Genomic DNA, 19,196 nt, shown 5'->3' on the forward strand with positions numbered 1-19,196 from the left:
AAAAATATTGTTTTGACATTGTGTTTGAGCATGGAATGAGTTTGTTTCTAGTTCCACAAAAGAAAAGGCAAGCTAGTTCTCGTGACAAGATACACAATAATAAAGAAGACCATACGGTCCTCATATAAAGATTCAGTGTGAAAAGACATTTGGTTCTTTAGGTAAGCAATGATTTAATTGTAAAAGTAGATATGTACTATCACATTAAAGTGACCTCGATGTACTTGGGTATGGGCACCTTATGTGTTGGGTGAGCAATGAGAGAGAGAGAGAGAGAGAAAGAGAAAGAGAAAGAGAGGCCTCAACGCTTGCATTATTCATTGCTTGACACATACATAGCGATAACGTCTTCACATTGCTCGTTGATAGACACGCATGCACATGCGTGCGAGCACACACACTATGTGTGAGACTTTGATTTTTTGGCAAGTAAACATACATTATGTATCAATAATATTGAATATATTATATACCACCACAAAAATCACAAGACATTTGAGATAGAGATCATTTAGAAAACAAGTTAAATGAATGTATTTGCACCATTGATTAGATGGCACATGGCATGTGCGAGAGAGCGGGGAGAGGGCATATTGAGCCTCTTTCCTTGTCAATCACTCCTTCTACACAATCTATCTACAATGCAGAGTACTTAAAAGGCGCTCCACTTCTCAACACTCTATTTACATATATATCTTTAGCCAACTTCAAACTAAACTAGCTTCTCCAAATCAGGTAGATACCATGTGTTTGAAATCATGGAAACTCTAGGGGAGCCTCAAGAAATTAGTCATATCCCATCTAATTATAATCATACATGAGCTTATCTTGAACCATATTAAGTAAATCTTGCATTGCACTAGGAGAGAACTTTTACACTCACAGACACATGGCTTCCAATTCATCTAGCCCTACTTGCTACCCTATCCGAGAGGCGGTCTCTAATGGCGTCCTCCAGGGTAACAATCCGATCAACTTTGCATTACCCCTCCTTATCATACAAATCGCAGTCGTACTGCTTGTCACCCGAATCGTGGCTCTCCTCTTCAAACCCCTCCGACAACCTCGAGTTCTAGCCGAAATCATTGTATGTAAAAATGCACCATGCATTCCTCTTAAACTTAACTTTGAATTGGTACTAGGATTAGACATGAATCTCTCATCCAGGACTAGGATTCCGTGGTCATAGTCAAGTTAATCGCAACAGTGTTACAAAAACCCTAGCTTTAGTTTTGCATTAAAAGTTTTCAGTACCAATCTCTCACACTTAACTATTCAATGGAGTAGGGACCCATGAAGATGAGAGCATACATGGTCATTTGATCTCTCATGATGATGATGATGATGGTGGTGGTGGTGACCCTAAACCCTAATTTTGCTTCCTTTTGTTGTTTTTATGCTTCACAGGGGGGTGTTCTTCTTGGTCCATCTGGCTTGGGCAGAGACAGCTCCTACCTCAATGCTTTGTTCCCTAAGATTAGCCTCACGCTTCTTGAAACCATAGCCAACCTAGGCTTGCTCTTCTTCCTATTCATGGTAGGGCTAGAGCTGGATCTACATGAAATCAAGAAGAGTGGCAAAATTGCCCTAATCATAGCCATATCAGGAATTGCCCTGCCCTTCATAGGAGGCATAGGGGTGGCCACACTCCTCCACCAATCACTATCAGTGGCTGCTAGATTTGGCCCTTTGATTGTGTTCATGGGCGTACCGCTCTCTATCACAGCATTCCCAGTGTTAGTGAGGATCATGGCGGAGAGAAAGCTTCTGGCGACCGATCTCGCTAAGATGGTCGTGCCAGCCGCAGCGATCAACGATGTGTGTGCGTGGGTCCTTCTCGCAATAGGGGTCGCGATATCGGGTCCGAGTTCGAGCCCCGCCACACCCATCTATGTGCTCCTATGTGGAATGGTATTTGTCCTTGTGATGCTTTTTGTTGTGAGAAGATTTGTCGAATGGATGGCTCATCGCGCCGTTTCTGTTGTCGGTCCTCACGAGTCGGTCAGTGAGATATATGTATGCATAACACTCATGGGTGTGTTGATATCGGGCTTCACAACTGATGCCATTGGTATACACCCTCTCTTTGGTGCTTTCGTCTTCGGTTTGATCGTCCCAGCTAATGAAGGACGATTTGCACAATTGCTTATCGAGAAGATCGAGGATTTCATCTCCGTGCTCATGTTACCGCTTTTCTTTGCATCCAGTGGGTTGAAGACAAACCTGGGTAGCATTAACACTCCGAAAGCATTGGGTTTTCTTGTTCTCCTGGTGCTCACTGCTGGTGTAGGGAAAGTTTCGGCAACAACTGCAGTGGCATTGTCTTTGAAATTGCCTTTTAGAGAAGCGTTAACAATCGGGTTCCTAATGAACACGAAGGGGCTCGTGGAACTCATTGTTTTGAACATTGGAAAAGATCTTGGGGTGAGTAATAGAATAGGATTTCATCGTTGTTAACCCGTATTATGCAACACATGAAGTCCTAAGACATTTCCCCCCATTATAATTCTGACATTGTGAGCTTCTTCAGACATATATTCATAATACTGCAATGTGGGCTCTTATCCACATGAGAATATGTCTAAAGCTTCTTGTCTTTTTACATCTCTTTCATGCTTGTTTTCCTTAGATTTTAACCCCCTTCTTCTATGATTGTCAATGCAGGTTTTTGATGATCAAACATTTGCTATCTTGGTCCTGATGTGCTTGATCTTGATGTTCTTCACCACACCTGCAGTGATGGCATTATATAAACCGGCGAGAAAACCTGTTCCATACAAGACACGAAAGCTTGAAGGAATTCATAAGAAAGACCAACTTCGCATCCTCGCTTGTGTACATGGTACTACAAGGAACACAACTGCCCTTCTGAACTTAGTAGAGGCATGTAAAGGAACAACAACATCAGGCACTAGATTAAAGCCTCAAGTGAAACTCTTTGCCATGCATTTGATTGAATTATCACTAGATAGACCTTCATCGATCCTAAGCTTGAGTAGGTCCGTTACAGCTGAACAAGATGAAATTGTGGGTGCCATGGCACATGATGATGACAATACTTTGATACCATTCAAGACATACGGTCAAATATCAAAGGTACCAGTGCGACTTCTTCAGGCAGTTTCAGCCCTATCAGGCATGCATCATGACATATGTGAATCTGCCGTTGAGAAGAGAGCGACAATGATCTTGTTACCATGTAAATTCCACTTGAAAGAACATGGCACAGTCGAGCATATCAATCTAGGGCTCAAGGCACTGAATGAGAGAGTGATAGAAAATGCACCTTGCTCAGTGGCTGTTCTTCTAGACAAGGGGCAGTGGGGATCAGCCCAACTCTCGTCAGAGACCGATATCAAAGTCGGAGTCGTTTTCCGTGGGGGATCTGATGATAGAGAAGCCTTGGCATTTGGATATAGACTTGCAGGGCATACAAATATCAAGGTGTGGATACTAAGATTCAAACCAAATGAGGCAAGCCATGTCATTAATATCACCAGCGATGATTGTGATGAACATGATTTGGATGAGCAAACTCTAAATGATATGAGGGAGAATAATGTCGATAAAACTAATATAATCTATGAGGAATGCTCATATAATACACTCGATTCATATCCAAAGGATGTAGTTGCTTCGACTAAAGTTATTGATTTCTCCTTGATTGTGGTAGGACATGGTCAATATTGTAATTCAGAGAAATCTGAGTTGGGTCATGTGGGTGAAGCTCTTGCCAAGATTAGTAGCGTTGGCACAAAAGCCTCCATTCTGGTTATCCAACAACATAAGAAAGAGCAGACTAATGCTTGATTGTTCTCTTACAGTCGCAATGACATCTGTTCTCACTTTGAGAGTGACCTTAATGAGGCTTCTCACAAACAAGAAGTCACTACAGTATTCACAAGAGAGATATTGATAGCAAAAGGAACCTTCTTGTTTAAATGCAAAACTTTTATTTCATATGCATGTAAAAATCATGCCGTGCAACTTATGAGTTGCGACTGGCTTTACTAGTACATAACATATTTGTCTAGACACTCTTCCCATGTTGGATATGTGTGTCCACTTTGATAAGTTTTTGATATTTGAGACATTTAAAATAGTCGGATTTCCAAAGCTTCAATATGGCGCGGCCTATTTCAACCACAACATTCAATTTCTACATCTGCAAGAGTCTAGTCTTATCACACTATGGATAGGAACACTCTGAAAACCAGAGAAACAAATAGAAACCCTCATGCAATTGTGGTAGCTTCAGACAGCACCGAAAAACAATCAACCCATCTACGTGCTTCTTGCTTAACATGCATTGCATCATTTGGTTATTAGACTGGCTTCTCGCATAATATGCATTTGCATCACTTGCTCGATTCAATTTGTCCTTCGATTAAAACATGCATTGTGTCATTTGTTTCTAATACTTCTTACAAAATAGGTATTGTGCAATGACTAGGAAAAGGCTCTGAGTAAGAATGAAATAGAAACACTCTTGAGTAATGGCGGTGGCTTCAGACAGCACTAAAAACCATCACCAATCCCTGTGCTTTTAGCATAATATGCATTTGCATCATTTGCTTGATTCATACTCACTATCCATCTTATCAGACGTACATTTCCAAAATTATAACACCTCACAATCGCCAAGAAATAGTGCTCTACATCTGCATATATTCTGTCATTTGATTCAAAATTCTTTGCCTATATGCTTTCCCTACGCTTTATCATCCATGGGGAGGCATGGGATGTAACAAGCCCTTGCCAAATATCAGGTAGCCATATATCAACTTCAGTTGACAATTGATCAGATGGATGATGCTTATATGCATTCCCATACATGTATTGCATTATAGAAAGGAGAACGAGAAACAAGTTTGCCCACTATCCAAACACATTGTTATAATAATCAAATATCTCCAATGGAATTACAAAGTATAGGAAAACAGTAAAAAAGTGGTATGATTTTAGCTACAGCAAGCAAATCCATCTCCAAGGAAATATCAATTCATTGAGAAGCTGTAGCATAACGATGATTTATATGAAGAGTATTGATTCTGATCATGAATAGATACCCTGAACTCATCCATTATTAAGTAAAATAGAGTTGAAGCTCAGGAACAACTGCTGCATGATACCCTGAAACTCAGGTTTTCCTTTCTCATCACAATAAACGTTGACCATATCAATGCAGAATTCGTTCGGTTCACTATCATGAACCATAACGAACAAATGGGCGCACTAGATGCTCAGCATATAAAAAAGATGATAGAATTTCAATGGAAAATGGGAATTCACAGTAATGGAAAGCAGTTGGCTTCATCATATCAGAAAAGATAGCATGAGAGACTAATCTTGAATCTGAATGGATAGAACCATTCAAGAATGGATACAACCCTGCACTGTCATTGACCTGACTGTGAGCCAAAGAGCTGAAAATGCCATCAGAAAACTGTAAGATTGTTGACACAAGTGAAACCCCCAAGGTCTTGACATTACTGAAAATCGAAGGCCTTCACACTGTACAGAAACCTTACTGTTTCCACAATACAGAAACCTTATGCTTCCACAGAATCAAAACCCTAATGCTTCAACTGTACCCAAAACAAAAACCTGATGCTTTGACAGTACTGAAACCATGATGCTTTGACAGAATTGAAACCCTAACGCTTTTAGGATTACGGAAGGTTCATGAAAACACTGAAAACCTAATGTCCTGATAGGGTTTCTGATAAACCAAAACGTTTGTGATAGCACTGGAACCCTATTTTTTACCAGTAGAAGTTGAGGAAAGCGTGATTATCGATGAGAAGTAAAACGCATTTCAAACCGTATCTGGAAGATTGACCCTGCGAAGGGGATCTTTGTTTCTGCTTCGCAGCAGATGGGGCTGGGAAGCCATTAACCAGGCAGGCAGACAATCCATCACTGTGTCTAACAATGCTCAGTTGAACGTGGAGACCTTGAAAAGTTCGAGATATGTTCAGATCACCATATCCAAAAGAAGACGATGAACTATCAGAAGAAGAATGTTGACCAGAAGTAGAGGCAGAAGAGTCAAGGAGATTCTGATTAGGACGAGGTGAAATCAGACCATCAGACCCAGAAACAGCAGAAGAAGAAGAAGAAGAAGAAGAAGAAAGAGAAGTTACAGTAGGAATTGCATGAAGATCTTGAGAAGGGCGACGCAAATTAAGATCTCCATAGCCAGATGATGATGATGATGATTTAATATCACAGAAAAGGTTTGGAGGAAGCTTGAAACGCAGACGTTCTTTCACCACAGCAGATCCAGCAATTGCGGTGGAGAAAATAGGACGATCTAAAAGGAAAACATCGATGAGAATAGTGGAGTCCTCCACAAAGAAGAGCCACCGATCTGCTTCAGGGTCAACTACTTTCTTCGATTCTCTCTGAGTGAAGAAATGATGGAAGTTCCGTATAAGAAAGAGGCAAGGTCGAGCAGAAGGATGGGAGAGAGACGGCCATCTCTGTAAGCAGAAATGGCGCCACAGAGAAGGATCGGCGGATGCTGTATGCCAAAGTTTACATGTCAATCCAGCGCTTACCACATCATGGGGGGTAAGATGAAGGAAGATCTTTACTAGAATGTCAAAGCATTCTAGGGTTTGCAGGATTGCCATCGCCATGGAAATAGCTCTCTCTCTCTCTCTCTCTCTCTCTCTCTCTCCCTGTGTTTTTTCTTCCTCTCTCTCTCTCTCTCTCTTAATATATCTTTCTTTCTTTCTCTCTGTCACTGAATTTAGGGTTTGAAGGATCACGATAGCGATGAAAGAGATTCTGTCGCTTCCTCTGTAAGTTTCTATTCCTGTTCTTCACTATCTTTTGAGATTCCTCTCTCTCTCTCTCTCTCTCTCTCTCTCTCTCTCTCTTTCTCTCTCTCCCTCTCTTAATCTCTTCCTGAGTAAAGGGCCACAGCCATAACCAGGAGGGCTCGGTCTACAACCTTTTCTTTCTCTCTACCGCGCCCGCTCTCGATCTTGATACTGGAATGTAAGGTCTGCACCGATCGATCGCCATAGCCACAAAGACTTGAGTTCAACAAGGCTTCTGCAGTATTCCCTCTTCCTTCGTTTTCGCGGCGTGCCTGTGGTCGTCTCTGTGGGGGGGCGAGGGATTTAGGGTTTCTGGGTCAGGATCAGAATCAGAATCAAAATCAGAAAGAAGAAGAAGAAGAAGAAGACGGAGACGGAGAAGGAGAAGGAGAAGGAGAAGGATCAGAGAGGGGGCATAAATGTAAATAATCAAAACTAGAAGAAGAAGAAGAAGAAGAAGAAGAAGAGGATTAGAGGGGGGCATAAATGTAAATAACCAAAACTAGAAGAAAGACAAAGGAAGAAGAAGAAGAAGAGGCTTAGAGGGGGGGGCATAAATGTAAATAAAATAACCAAAACTAGAAGAAGAAGAAGAAGAAGAAGAAGAAGAAGAAGAAGAAGAAAGATTAGGAAATGAATGAGCCCCGAAAACGCGTCAGTGCAGGCGGATCCGCCCCAATGGGCCCAATGGATGGCTGAAACCGAAACGTGTACACACACACACACAGGTCTGTCCCCGCCCAATGGACCCTGAGCACGAGTCCCATCCAAATGGACCTCGAGCACAAGCACGAGCACCTGGCACACATTGCAATGGTGTCTAAGGCCACCCACACCCCCTAGCTATTTTGGTCTGGTCCACCTCACTTTTAGACTCTGGTAGGGGCAATACATACCCAAAAGAAACATTTGCCATGTGTTCTTCTTCTTTTTCACCTAGGGTCCCAAGCAATCATCCTGCTGTTGACACGCATGTTGTCCTCGATAATTGTTTTAAACGCTTTTTTATTGTTCAACAAGCAGAGGTCCTCCCACACCTGTCTCCATAATGCTTTTTCATTGACCAACCAGATGGACACCACATACGTCTTGTTCACACATGTCTCCATAATGCCTTTTTTCTTCCTTTCTTTTAATCTCGGGTCCCAAAGGGCTTTGTTGCTTACTATCACGCATCTTTGTAACACTTTATATCTCGGGTCCCATAAGTCATGTTATTACATGTGGCCTCCTACCACGAATAATATGTCATCATTCTCTCGCGTCATGGTGGAAACTTGGAACCCCACGTTTCTATTAACCTAGTCACATGGGTTTTGTACACTTGGGTTCAAATCTTATGTCCCTTGTGGATATTTGAATACTGTACCTCCTTTGTTTAGCTTACATGTCCAATTCCATGCACCTTGTATGACCGAGACCATCTTCTCTCTCTCTCTACCAAAGACATTTGTCAACCGATACAATTAACCTAAAATCCCCATAATTTTGTTACAAGCAAAATTCCAACCACCTCTAGCCAATATCAATATTTCTTTCTTCCTCTCTCCAACTTGAAGCTTACTATTAGGCCTACATGGGGAAATGTCAAGTGTAGATTCTTCAAGCTCTAACACAAAGAAGAGGCAAAGCTAATGGACAAGTAAACAAACAAAAAAATTCCATAAGCACCCTAATTCCTTTTGAGCACATAAGTTGTTTGATTGAATATGCTATATACACACCAATGCTAAATTCATTGCATGTCGCATGACACATAAAAGCATAATTCACAAAGGTTTTAGTTCCACGTTTAGGGTTTATCAAGACTACAATGTCCTTTACGAATCATCTCCAAGTCCCATGTTGATATCATCTCTTCTCTTTCAAGAATGCACACATAAAATAGAGAATGTGGGTTGCTTTTCATCCAAACATTATTAGTTGTGCTTGTAAATGTGTCATAGCACTTCGTAAGTAATAGAGGTATCGAGTTCCTTGCAATAGTGTTAAGAGCACAAAAGTGTAGTTACTCACTATCAAAACTAACAGTTACTCTATTTTATTTCTTTGATAACTGTTTTTGTAGCACTGAAGCAAATACTTGAGAGTGGCTTTACTAGATATGCATCATCATATCATTGAATTCCGCTTCTTACTAAGGAATAAGAACACCACACAAGAATGAGAAGGCTTTATTTCCGAAAATGTCAATATATGCACAAGAACAGAAGAGTTCTCCGTTCATACAACAAATTTCTACCTCAACCCAAAATTGAAGCAAAGTCTTGCACCATCTGAGGCAATTCTTACCCCCCAATAAGTGGAATATACATGGGAAAAATCGAACCAACCAACCGTTGTAAGCTGACATACATAATCTAGAATAGTTTAAAACCCTGGGATCACTCAATCATACCTCCAGCTGATATGATCGCATGTGTTCCTGAATCAAAATCTTGTGTTCCCAGGCCATTCTGACATCGAGAATGATATATATAAACGGGAAACCACAAAGCAACAAAGCTTGTTTTTGCTCACCTCAGCCTTGATGATGAGGTATGTTGTCTAGTATTCTTCGTCTTAAACCCCGTGATAACTCTATCGTGTCTGCTGATACTATGGCATGTTTTCCTTGCAATTGTAGTGCCTCAGATAGGGTGCCCCTGCTTATCAGCCTATTGACCACAGTTATGCTGAATCTTGTCACGGTTTTGTTAGTTGTTAGGGTTGCCAATGTAGTTGCAGATACAGCTGGGTTAGACGCTAGCCGGCAAATCAGGGTTAAAGCCTCATGCATGATGCATGCCCTGAAACAAGGTAAAAAACATGGGAAAAAGCTAGTGAAGATTATTCCTCAATAAGACCAGTTGCCCTCTATTTACAGCTACTGTGGTTCAATACTCAAAAAGTAGAATCAAAGCATCACAGTTGAGATACTCCGGTGCAATGTTCAGGAATTTTCATTTATTACTCAAAACAACTCCATATTTTGTGTGGTTGATACGGAATTGTAAGAAAATACAACAAATGTTTTAGGATGAATTTCTATCCATTTTTGTTACCTTTATAAAAATTTCCGAAAGGCAACTTCAAATATTCCACTGATTCCACTGCTGTTATACTTACTACTCCAGTATAATGGTGTAATTATAATTATTAACTGTTGAAGTAAGAGGAATACGAGCTGTGTTTACCTGATATATATACTAAGAACCTTTAGTGAGGAAAACTATTTCCTTCCTAGTGAAAGAGAGTACAAACAGCCCCTACGAGTCTTGAAAGTTCACAAACCCAAATTGATCTATAGAACACCTAACCACAGCTATAATACAGTTGGGCCATCAAACAATAAGGACATCTCTGCTTAGATTACCTACTATATCACAGTAATTATCTCGGCTTTCAAATATTCAGAAAAGAACATACAGTATTTAAAGATCTGATTTACTCATCGACATGCTCTTTATGTTTAAATGATGAAAATATAAATGACAGACCTAGCAAAACCTCTTTGCACGTAGCGAATATCAGCTCATCTTGAATATTTTCCTCACAAAATCATGGGCTGGTCAAAGCACACAAGTAGCGTAATAGAATATCAGATGGTTACCTGTTAACATCTGATAATTCTGAAAAGGAAACTCCCTAGATGATGGATCACTAATACAGTCTATAACGACGACAGAACATGACCTACATAAGAGTAAGAATCACTAATATTAATGCTCTCATATTCTGTAAAATCAGGATGTTGCGAGCATAAAATGGCAATGGACTAACACAATGACATCTTGCTCTAAACGTACAATATAAAGTGTGTTTGTCGATGAATGGTGTGGATTGATACCACTAGGTTATGCGCATTAGAACACAGGGATTTTCTATAACATCAAGTTACTCAGTTCATTCATCAGTACAAACAGTGTCTCCATACGAAAGAATGGAAGAAACTTCTCACTATAGTAACATACCTTTCTTCTATTTCTGGTACCTTGACAGAAGAGCATCTTTCTTCCTCTTCTGCTTTGAGCTGTTCATCAAGAAGAGACATTAACTGTATAGGCAAGCTACAAGGTACGACAGAAGAAGAGCTTTTCTTTGAAGTATTGTTTTCTTTCGATTGATCTACTACAAAATCTACATTCTTTGAAAATAGAAATAGGGCTCCCTGTTTTCCTGAGGTGGCAATGAAGGTAAGAACTCGGAGAACATTGCGTTGAAGAGAATATGCCTGTATATATTCAAAGACAGTAAAGTGCAAAGCGATAAAATCAACTGTATCCCGTTATTACAATCCCCAAGGCATCATAATCGTTTTACCTGTAAAGTGTTGCCAGCGTGTATCAAACAGGAAATTAATCCTTCCAATAGCTCTATACCGCAATTCTCTATATTGGGAACAGTATCTACTGCCTCAGGTTGATCCTCTAGTTTCCTTTTTCCACTTGCTATCTCTGAACATCCTGTGCTACTTTCCTGCTCTATTAAATTAACCTCTATATTTGAAGATTTTTTTAGCTCTTTTTCTTTTATTTCATGTGATTCCTGTTCTCCTGAAGTGCACAACTTTCTCAGAATAAAAGGACCTAAAAATCCAATTTGCAGAGGGTATCTTGAGTTTGCAAGTGCACACAAATACATGTATAAAAAAATGGGTTATTGATCTTCCAATGAAACCATGCAGTACATAAGATGGATTATACTCTTAACATGAAACCATTTTTCAAATTTTCAAGGACTTACAGTGTAATAGTGTATGCACAATCCGAACAGCTTGTGATTGGACTTCTAGGGCTGCAGATTTCTTCAAAAAATGTGATATGGTTCCATCAAATAATATGAACCCAAAACTGCACGTGGTATCAAGTAGAAACATGTGTCAAGGCGATAAAAGAGATATTGAATCATTATTTGAATCCAACAGAAGCACGCCCTTCCTAAATACATACAATAAACTCAATTGCATTGCAAAGCAAGAAAACTAGGTTTCAAGAGAACACCTCCTCAAGGCTTCCTGAACTAACAGAAAAATGCCTCAATGTGCACCACATTAACCAATAAATAATGATATTTGGCGCACTGAACACTAGTCATCACAGTATGTAGCACAAATTTACCTTTCTCTTAGTTTGAGTGGCTCTGTGTTCATCAATAGTAGAGCCAAAATTGACATTGCAGTTATTCTAGCTGGCTCACTGCAGCAATTATTTGCATTATGAAGAATCCGCTTGAAAATTGTCATAATCAATACATTGTGACTCCTTTTTTGGAGAGCAATTTTCCTCTCTATTTCTTCTTGACAGTTGTCAACAGAATCTTCATTCTTATTCAGTTGGGTTTCAGCAGGAACGCAATAAATTCTAGGTGAGCAGTGTGCTTTAACTTCACGTACAGGATAATCAGTACACCCAAAATTCCTATGAGTGAAACTGTTCTCTGGAAAGTTTGAAGCTCCATCTTGCCATGGTGTCCTAGTATGCAGAAAGCTAGGGTTTCAGTATACAGGAAGGTTGTCCAAAAACATCTGATAACCCTTTGGTATTGATAAAAAATTAGTCACCTTCCAAAAATCTTACTCCGGCAACCCTCATCGTGAATTAAAATGCAGTGGAGTATACGCAATGCACTTTCCAAGGTTTGGGTCTGCAAACCAACGTTGTGAAACAATGAATCTAAAAATAAATGTACAGTAAGGGCTAATATAAACAAACTACCAACGCCTTTACAAACAAATTAACGATCCAATTAACAGTAAAGACTGAATTTACTCACATTCCCAAACTCACATAATTCCAACAATGCCACAAACAAGCTCCACGGTGAAAGAAACCCATTTGCCATCTTCAAGAAATGGACATGAATTAGAGAAATGAGCATGATTTAAAACTCCAACACTTTTTCCTGCAATGTTGCTCATTTATAGATCGCACCAGCAATGTCATTTTAATGAGTACTATATTTCATTTCTACTTTTTCTTTTCTGAAGTTGGAACCAATGCCACAAACAACAGGTGAAGAGAACACATAGACTATGATCCCATTACCAATAAAGACAAGATAATTGATCATCCAAACTTCCATAAGTCTGAAAACAATAACAGAAAAAAGAGATAAAAATCTGATCAGGCAGCTTAATGTAAAAATAATTTTGCTTTTCACATGCTGACATAGCCCATTTGAACCTCTGTATAGAAGTAGCATTGGATTCATATGATTACATTCCAGAATTTGTCACACTGTAGATTTGCAATTATATTTCTTCGACTTACAGACTTGGCCCATATATTTATGATAAGAGCTTTCAAATGTTATATTGGATTCTTCACAGAAATATATGAGCTATATCATTGAGAGCATGCACATGATCATGATACTTTTAAAAAAAAACAAGAGACAAAGGATCATTCCAAGGAACTACAAAGACACACTTCAAAGTTGAAAACCTTCACTAGTACATTTTAAGACAGCCGAAAAAACTATGGCAGATTCAAATTCTCTTTTCCCCTGTAATAGATAGGAGCAGACCTTCACAAGAATAGACTGCAAGTCCAGTTCTCCAGGAATACCATGATTTCCCTCTCTGCCTCCTATAAATGTATATAGAAAACATATAAGCAGAAAGTGAGAGCCTGAAATCAGAGATTCAAAGAAAATAGAAACATGTCCTAAGCATCAGAGGAAATGGCAGTAAAGAGAAACATTAATGCTAGAATAGCAGTTAGAATAGCAACCTTCAACTTTGACTCCCCGTTATTACCTGATGAATCACTTTGTCTCATATCTGAGCTTTTCTTCAAGGTTCTATTATTCAGAGGCATTCCAGTGTCTCTGGAGTCCTCTGTGCCCTTAGATAAAAGTACTTGAATGTCTCCTTGGCAAACTGTAAAAAGCTTTGATATAAGCCCTATACCATCTCCTTTCAGACTCTTACAATGCCATATCTTCAAGAGCTTCTCTGGATCCACATATCTACAAGGCCTATCTTCCACACCTCTACTTTCTTCCTTTTCTTCCCTTCTCAATTTTGAGGATTTCGGAACTACTCCTTGCTGTGAATCGTCATAATTAGGAAAATTTGTGGGTTTTTAACAAGAAACTACTTAATATAAATGTATAGGACAATTAGCTTTTACTTGGAAACAATATAGATACTAATATAACATAATTTTTTGCATGAACCTGCATTTGTCTGCCAGCAATCTTAGCATCTTTCTGAGATGACGACAAACAACCTGCAATTAATCCATGATCCAATCACATGTTTTACTCAAAAAAGACAAATTCATTACAATTTTCTGAGAAACAAAGTATAAATGTATTCATCAATGGGCATACAGGTTGTATGCCATCTGAAAGACATTTCCAAAGTTCAAATCCCACCTTACAAACAATGATAATATACAAATCCAGTTATCAAGAGAACTTGCCATTATCACTGGTTCTCACTTTGAGCTCCTCTATTGTAGATAGTTCCACTCTTTCCGAATGAATAGTTCGTGACTGAATGGTTGGCGAACCATCAAATTTGGATGCACCTGATCCTGAAAGTTTCCACGGAGGATACCAGGCATCTTCCCCTTGACTATTTTGTGCACTGGATATACTAGTCTTTACTCTCTCTTCTTCTCTGCACATAAATTTAGGTGATCAGATGATGACAAACTGAGAGATACTTAATTATTGAGAAGAGAGTGCCTGACAGATCTTATCAATTCTCAGATACAAGAAATAATACTAGCATAACCACATGGAAGGGACTTTTGTGTAAGTACCTCCGAGTAGCTCTCTTTTTTTGAAATTTCCATAAAGAAATTTATAGTACAAAGAAGACTCATTACTTGAAACCTTCATACCTTTTGGCAGGGAGATTGTGCTCATCAAATTGTTTTCTCAGGTTCTGGACTTCAGATTTAACTTTTTTAAGCTCTTCGGTCTTTTCTGCCCATGCTCTTTTCGTCTCGAGAATTTCTTGGTCCTACATTATGGGCATTTGAGAGTGAACATTTCGTGAGACTTCAAAAACAAAGAATTATGAATCTCTCCCTATCCCTATCCCTCAAGGGAAAGGAATCAAGATTCAAACCTTGAATAAGATTTGCTCCCGTAATCGTTCTAACTCCTGCATTTCATTCATATGATTCTCAGCCTGGAAATTTTCATCTAAACCTATATTAAATAAAATATTGCTGGTGATAAACCACACCAAACCTGATCGGTATTTGATGATGAAATCACTATTGGCCGTAGTGCTTTTTTTCGTAGTTCATCCACTTCTTTTTCTGCCTAACGAGGACCACATGAGAAGTTATTTATACTCAAAACTACTTACATACAAAAGGAAATTTTGAGCCACGTTTTCAAAAAGAAAGATGCCAAATTTCTTTTCCACATGGAGCATTGCCCATTGAATAGATAGCTAATTCATGGGTACTTGAATCAAATCTAATGACACAGTTTTTGCTTGGGTCGTTGCCAATTGAATAGATAGCTAATCCATGGGTACTTGAATCAAACCTAATGACACAGTTTTTGTTTGGGCCATTGCCAATTGAATAGATAGCTAATCCATGGGTACTTGAATCAATCCTAATGACACAGTTTTTGTTTGGGCCGGCCATTGCCAATTGAATAGATAGCTAATCCATGGGTACTTGAATCAAACCTAATGACACAGTTTTTGCTTCGGCCATTGCCAATTGAATAGATAGCTAATCCATGGGTACTTGAATCAAACATAATGACACAGTTTTTGCTTGGGCCATGCATGTCCAGGGACACCGCTACTATACTTCACAAGAAAAAATTCAACTATATCTTATAAAACTGAAATCATCTAAGCTTACAAATTAAATGTAATATATAAGTGAATAATATAATCTGGACTAGAATTTAGATGCTAGATTGCAAAGGCATCCCTGCTCTTTAACCAGCATTTAAACTTGACATTGCTAGCAATCCGACAAAATTTTATAAGAAGTTCATTGATAAACAGCAATGCCACTTCAAAAAAGAGATCAAATGATGAAGACGAACATCACCAGATAAGCTGTTTTAGACTTACCTAATGAACTAAGCCACGTATTATCACTTCCTAGAGTCCTGCTTGTTAGCCATCATATTCGTTGTTTCCGATGTGCGTGTACAGGTGAGTGCATTCAATAATAACATTGTGCCTGAGAAGCCTTACAACGTTTATAAGAGAAAATTATTGGCTGTAATTCACTCTTTCCAGCCAGAGATGTTATCTTCTAGGTGCTGATTTATTATCACAGTAAGAATTATTTTCTCATGCACAAAATTGTGTGAAAAGCATGTATGGTGGCAAATTTATTATCCATGTTCCATTTTTCAAATTGTGCATGTTGCAGGAAAAGAGAATATGGTAGCTGATTGCAGACCGTCACGAAAACCACCAGGTGTCAGCAGTGTCTATAACCAATCATTATAAGGCAGATAAAACAAAGGAATAATTTGTTGAGGATGATTATTTTGCAAGGACACATGATCCGCAAATCAATGGGCAGCACCACGAGCATTGTAATCTGGAAAATTGGTTTCCTATGAATCATTGAATACTAAGCATAGGAAAGCAGTTAAGGCCAAAAGTTTCAGTTGAAAGTTATGCTCCATTTCATTGGATGTATCGTAGAGTTGACACCCCATGCAGTGAGATATTCGAAATATTCCTAGAAACATGCATGATTTGTAGATGCGAAGCTAAAAAAGGATTGACCACAGTAAACATAGGTAAGAACTCTATTTCTTACATCCTGAGATTACGAACAGGAAATGGTGGGATATGGAATTTTATATGTAAGCGAACATTGCTAAATTATTATTTACACCTACAATACCCATGAAACGAGACTTCAGAACTTAATGCCAACTTTTGATCACTGACTTTAATTCTCTAATGATAAGTCACATTTAAATATTCAGAAAATGGGAATTTCACCAAGGATTAAATGCTAAACTGAGTCAATAAAAGAAAGGAATTCGAAAAAAAAAACGTAGAAAAACATGTTCAAACCTCGAGTACTCGTTGTCGAAGCTCAGAAACGATATATTTCTGCTCTTCTTCTTCTTCTTCTTCTTCATGAAGGTGAGAAAGACGATTATGATGATGATGATGATGATGATGATGACCTCCATATTGATTCTTTGTTTTGAGAGGCATAGCAGGTTCTTTTACCTGATGCTTAACAAGGAAAGGCAAAGGAGGCTGAGAGAAAGGAATAGCTTGGCTTCCTCCTCGGCGAGCAGCTATGGCTTCTTCCTCCTGCCGAACCAGATTGTCGATCAAGTCGAGGTCCCATTCCTCATCCTCCTCGAAATTCATTTCTCCTGTTCCTCCTGAATCCTGAATCCTTCTTCTTCTCCTGCTTTCTGTCTTCCTCTTCCTTAATCCTGCCCCTTCTCCTGCTCCTTCCTCTTTCTTCTTTCCTTCTGCTGCTCCAAATGCTTTCCACAGTCTGCAGTTCCTTATTTATATGTAATGGATTCTGCAAAATTACAGAGCTTACCCATCAAATATTTCGGCTTAACCGGTTTGGCCTTCTCCAAACCAAATTGGTTAAGCCTTAACCGGTTTGGGAGCTCCCAAACTTGAGCCGAACAAGTTCCTAAACTGGTCAAGGCTAACCAGCTTGGCCAAGCCGATTAAGTCTTTCACCGGTTTGGCCCAAATAAGTTCGGTTCGGTTCGGCTTGAGCCATCCCAAACCGAAGCTCAAACCTAAACCGAACCACCAAACCGTTTAAAAACAATTTAATAGTTCGGTTCAAGCTTGCGCCAAGCCATTGTCGATTCCTAGCTCCAAGCACTCATCTCCCAAGCATCAATCATATTGCCCCGATTCTTCTTCTCGATCACCCGACACAACCCGTTAGCTAACTAGCTAACCCACCAACCTGAATTGCTCCTTGTCCAAAAGGAACTCGCCTTGCCGATAGCACACTCCATATACTTGATAGTGACATGCTTGACGGTGGTCATCGTTATTGAGTAATCTGCTCGCTCCGAGGTCAATGACTATTGTTTACGGTGAGGTCGCTCCAGTGTCAGACAATCGTGATAGCTCAAGCACGGCAAATGGTGTGACCTGTAGGTGTGGAGCAAACCAATCTTCGTGGTCACCAATGTCCAGCAAAGGACCGGCTTCGAGGTGGCAACAAAATTTGTGCAGTATGGAGACTTCTTAATTCAACCCGCGAGGAACAATACAAAAGGGGAGAGTTAACATCAATAGAACATAATTGGTTAAGAAGAATGATGATTGCAACAAATGAGACCTATGATCAACTTCACTCTTAATTAGGTGAAAGGTGCTACATTTATCACTCTTAAGATTTTGTTTAAGGCACTCTCTCTAATTACATTTTTGCTTAGACTTTTAAGAGGTTGGTGATGATGGGGTTGAGATCGTTCCTCAATCACCTATCTTCTAGCAATATTGTATTAAATGCACACCCAACATTCATTCTATTTACGTTCCTTGGAGCTTAAAAAGGTCGATTAGGGTTGTTGTCCTTAATAGCATTATATTTGACCTATTATTACATTATTCTTAGTATATCTATCCACTCCGAGTTATAGGTGCTTGGCCCACAATATATTTTGTAGTATGTTTGTTGAACAAGTAAGATCTAAATTGCATGTGTGATTGTGTCATCTCCATAAATGAACTGAAACAAGACAAAAGTTGTTGTGTTGTTTGCATCCCTCAATGAGTTATGGAATGTGGCATTTGACAGGTGTATTTTGCTCCTTTAGACAAATTGGATCAATAAGGGAGTTTGTGTGATATTGTCCTCTAGGGTTTCCTGAATGAGTGGCTCTAACTCAAGTATCACTCAAGTATCATCTATGACATCGAGAATGTTTTGAGTTTCGGCCAACATGGGCACAAAAAAGTTCGATGTATCTAGCATTGAGCTTGATTTTGATATTGGCTACCTTCTCTAGGTCCAAGAAGTACAAACCTTCTTGGTTTTCCTAGACAACATGGAGAGGGTACAATTCCATGACATTGAGTGGTTGAGACGACATTGTCCACATAAACTCTTTGTATCAATCTGAAGCATTGACCTCATCATCTATTGCTTTCAACTCCCAACCACCCATTGTTCGTTGTCGTTAGTCGTTAGTCGTCACACTATGTTGTGTTGTCATCATCTTTGCAATCACTCCTCGCCACTATCGATGAAGTTGTCGTATTACCACCACTTAAACAAACAAACAAATAAAAACATATAAAGAAACCTACCCACATGAAGGTAAAATATTTTTTCCCTAAATACCCCTCCCCTACCTAACAACGTTTTAAACCTACATATATTAAGTTCACACATTTTCCTAAGCCAAATAACCCACTCGCACCATCAA

General features: G+C 39.3%; 2 protein-coding genes across 2 annotated transcripts; one reads left to right on the forward strand and one right to left on the reverse strand.

Annotated features, from left to right (window-relative positions):
* Positions 1-622: 622 nt before the first annotated feature.
* LOC147849701 (cation/H(+) antiporter 19-like) lies at positions 623-3,960 on the forward strand. The gene is made up of 3 exons (XM_087336967.1): positions 623-1,087; positions 1,408-2,424; positions 2,665-3,960. The coding sequence occupies exons 1-3, from the start codon at positions 890-892 to the stop codon at positions 3,808-3,810; spliced, it is 2,361 nt and encodes a 786-aa protein (XP_087193093.1). The 5' UTR covers positions 623-889; the 3' UTR covers positions 3,811-3,960.
* Positions 3,961-8,985: 5,025 nt separating this feature from the next.
* SUV2 (protein dimerization) lies at positions 8,986-17,807 on the reverse strand. Its single transcript, XM_087337256.1, has 16 exons — positions 17,723-17,807; positions 16,843-17,273; positions 15,021-15,095; positions 14,896-14,931; positions 14,666-14,787; positions 14,240-14,439; positions 13,992-14,044; positions 13,570-13,861; positions 13,338-13,441; positions 12,585-12,653; positions 12,373-12,455; positions 11,930-12,283; positions 11,556-11,662; positions 11,133-11,398; positions 10,784-11,043; positions 8,986-9,619 (listed from the first exon to the last, which is right to left on the reverse strand). Exons 1-16 carry the CDS (start codon positions 17,805-17,807, stop codon positions 9,352-9,354), a joined length of 2,805 nt encoding a protein of 934 aa, XP_087193382.1. The 3' UTR covers positions 8,986-9,351.
* Positions 17,808-19,196: the final 1,389 nt, after the last annotated feature.

This window comes from Azolla caroliniana, unplaced genomic scaffold, assembly GCF_043228905.1.
Source record: "Azolla caroliniana isolate FFs.n. ecotype wild unplaced genomic scaffold, voAzoCaro1.0.p SCAF_22, whole genome shotgun sequence".
NCBI classification, from domain to species: Eukaryota; Viridiplantae; Streptophyta; class Polypodiopsida; order Salviniales; family Salviniaceae; genus Azolla; species Azolla caroliniana.

Excerpts from the sequence above, each read along its gene's own strand:
- LOC147849701 (XM_087336967.1), top strand. The coding sequence starts at position 890 with ATGGCTTCCAATTCATCTAGCCCTACTTGCTACCCTATCCGAGAGGCG. Across the intron at positions 1,088-1,407 it reads GAGTTCTAGCCGAAATCATT|GGGGGTGTTCTTCTTGGTCC; the intron begins GTATGTAAAAAT and ends TATGCTTCACAG. Across the intron at positions 2,425-2,664 it reads ACATTGGAAAAGATCTTGGG|GTTTTTGATGATCAAACATT; the intron begins GTGAGTAATAGA and ends TTGTCAATGCAG.
- SUV2 (XM_087337256.1), bottom strand. The coding sequence starts at position 17,807 with ATGACCACCGTCAAGCATGTCACTATCAAGTATATGGAGTGTGCTATC. Across the intron at positions 14,440-14,665 it reads CACAATCTCCCTGCCAAAAG|AGAAGAAGAGAGAGTAAAGA; the intron begins GTATGAAGGTTT and ends ATTTATGTGCAG. Across the intron at positions 12,654-13,337 it reads TGCAGTCTATTCTTGTGAAG|ATGGCAAATGGGTTTCTTTC; the intron begins GTCTGCTCCTAT and ends CATTTCTTGAAG.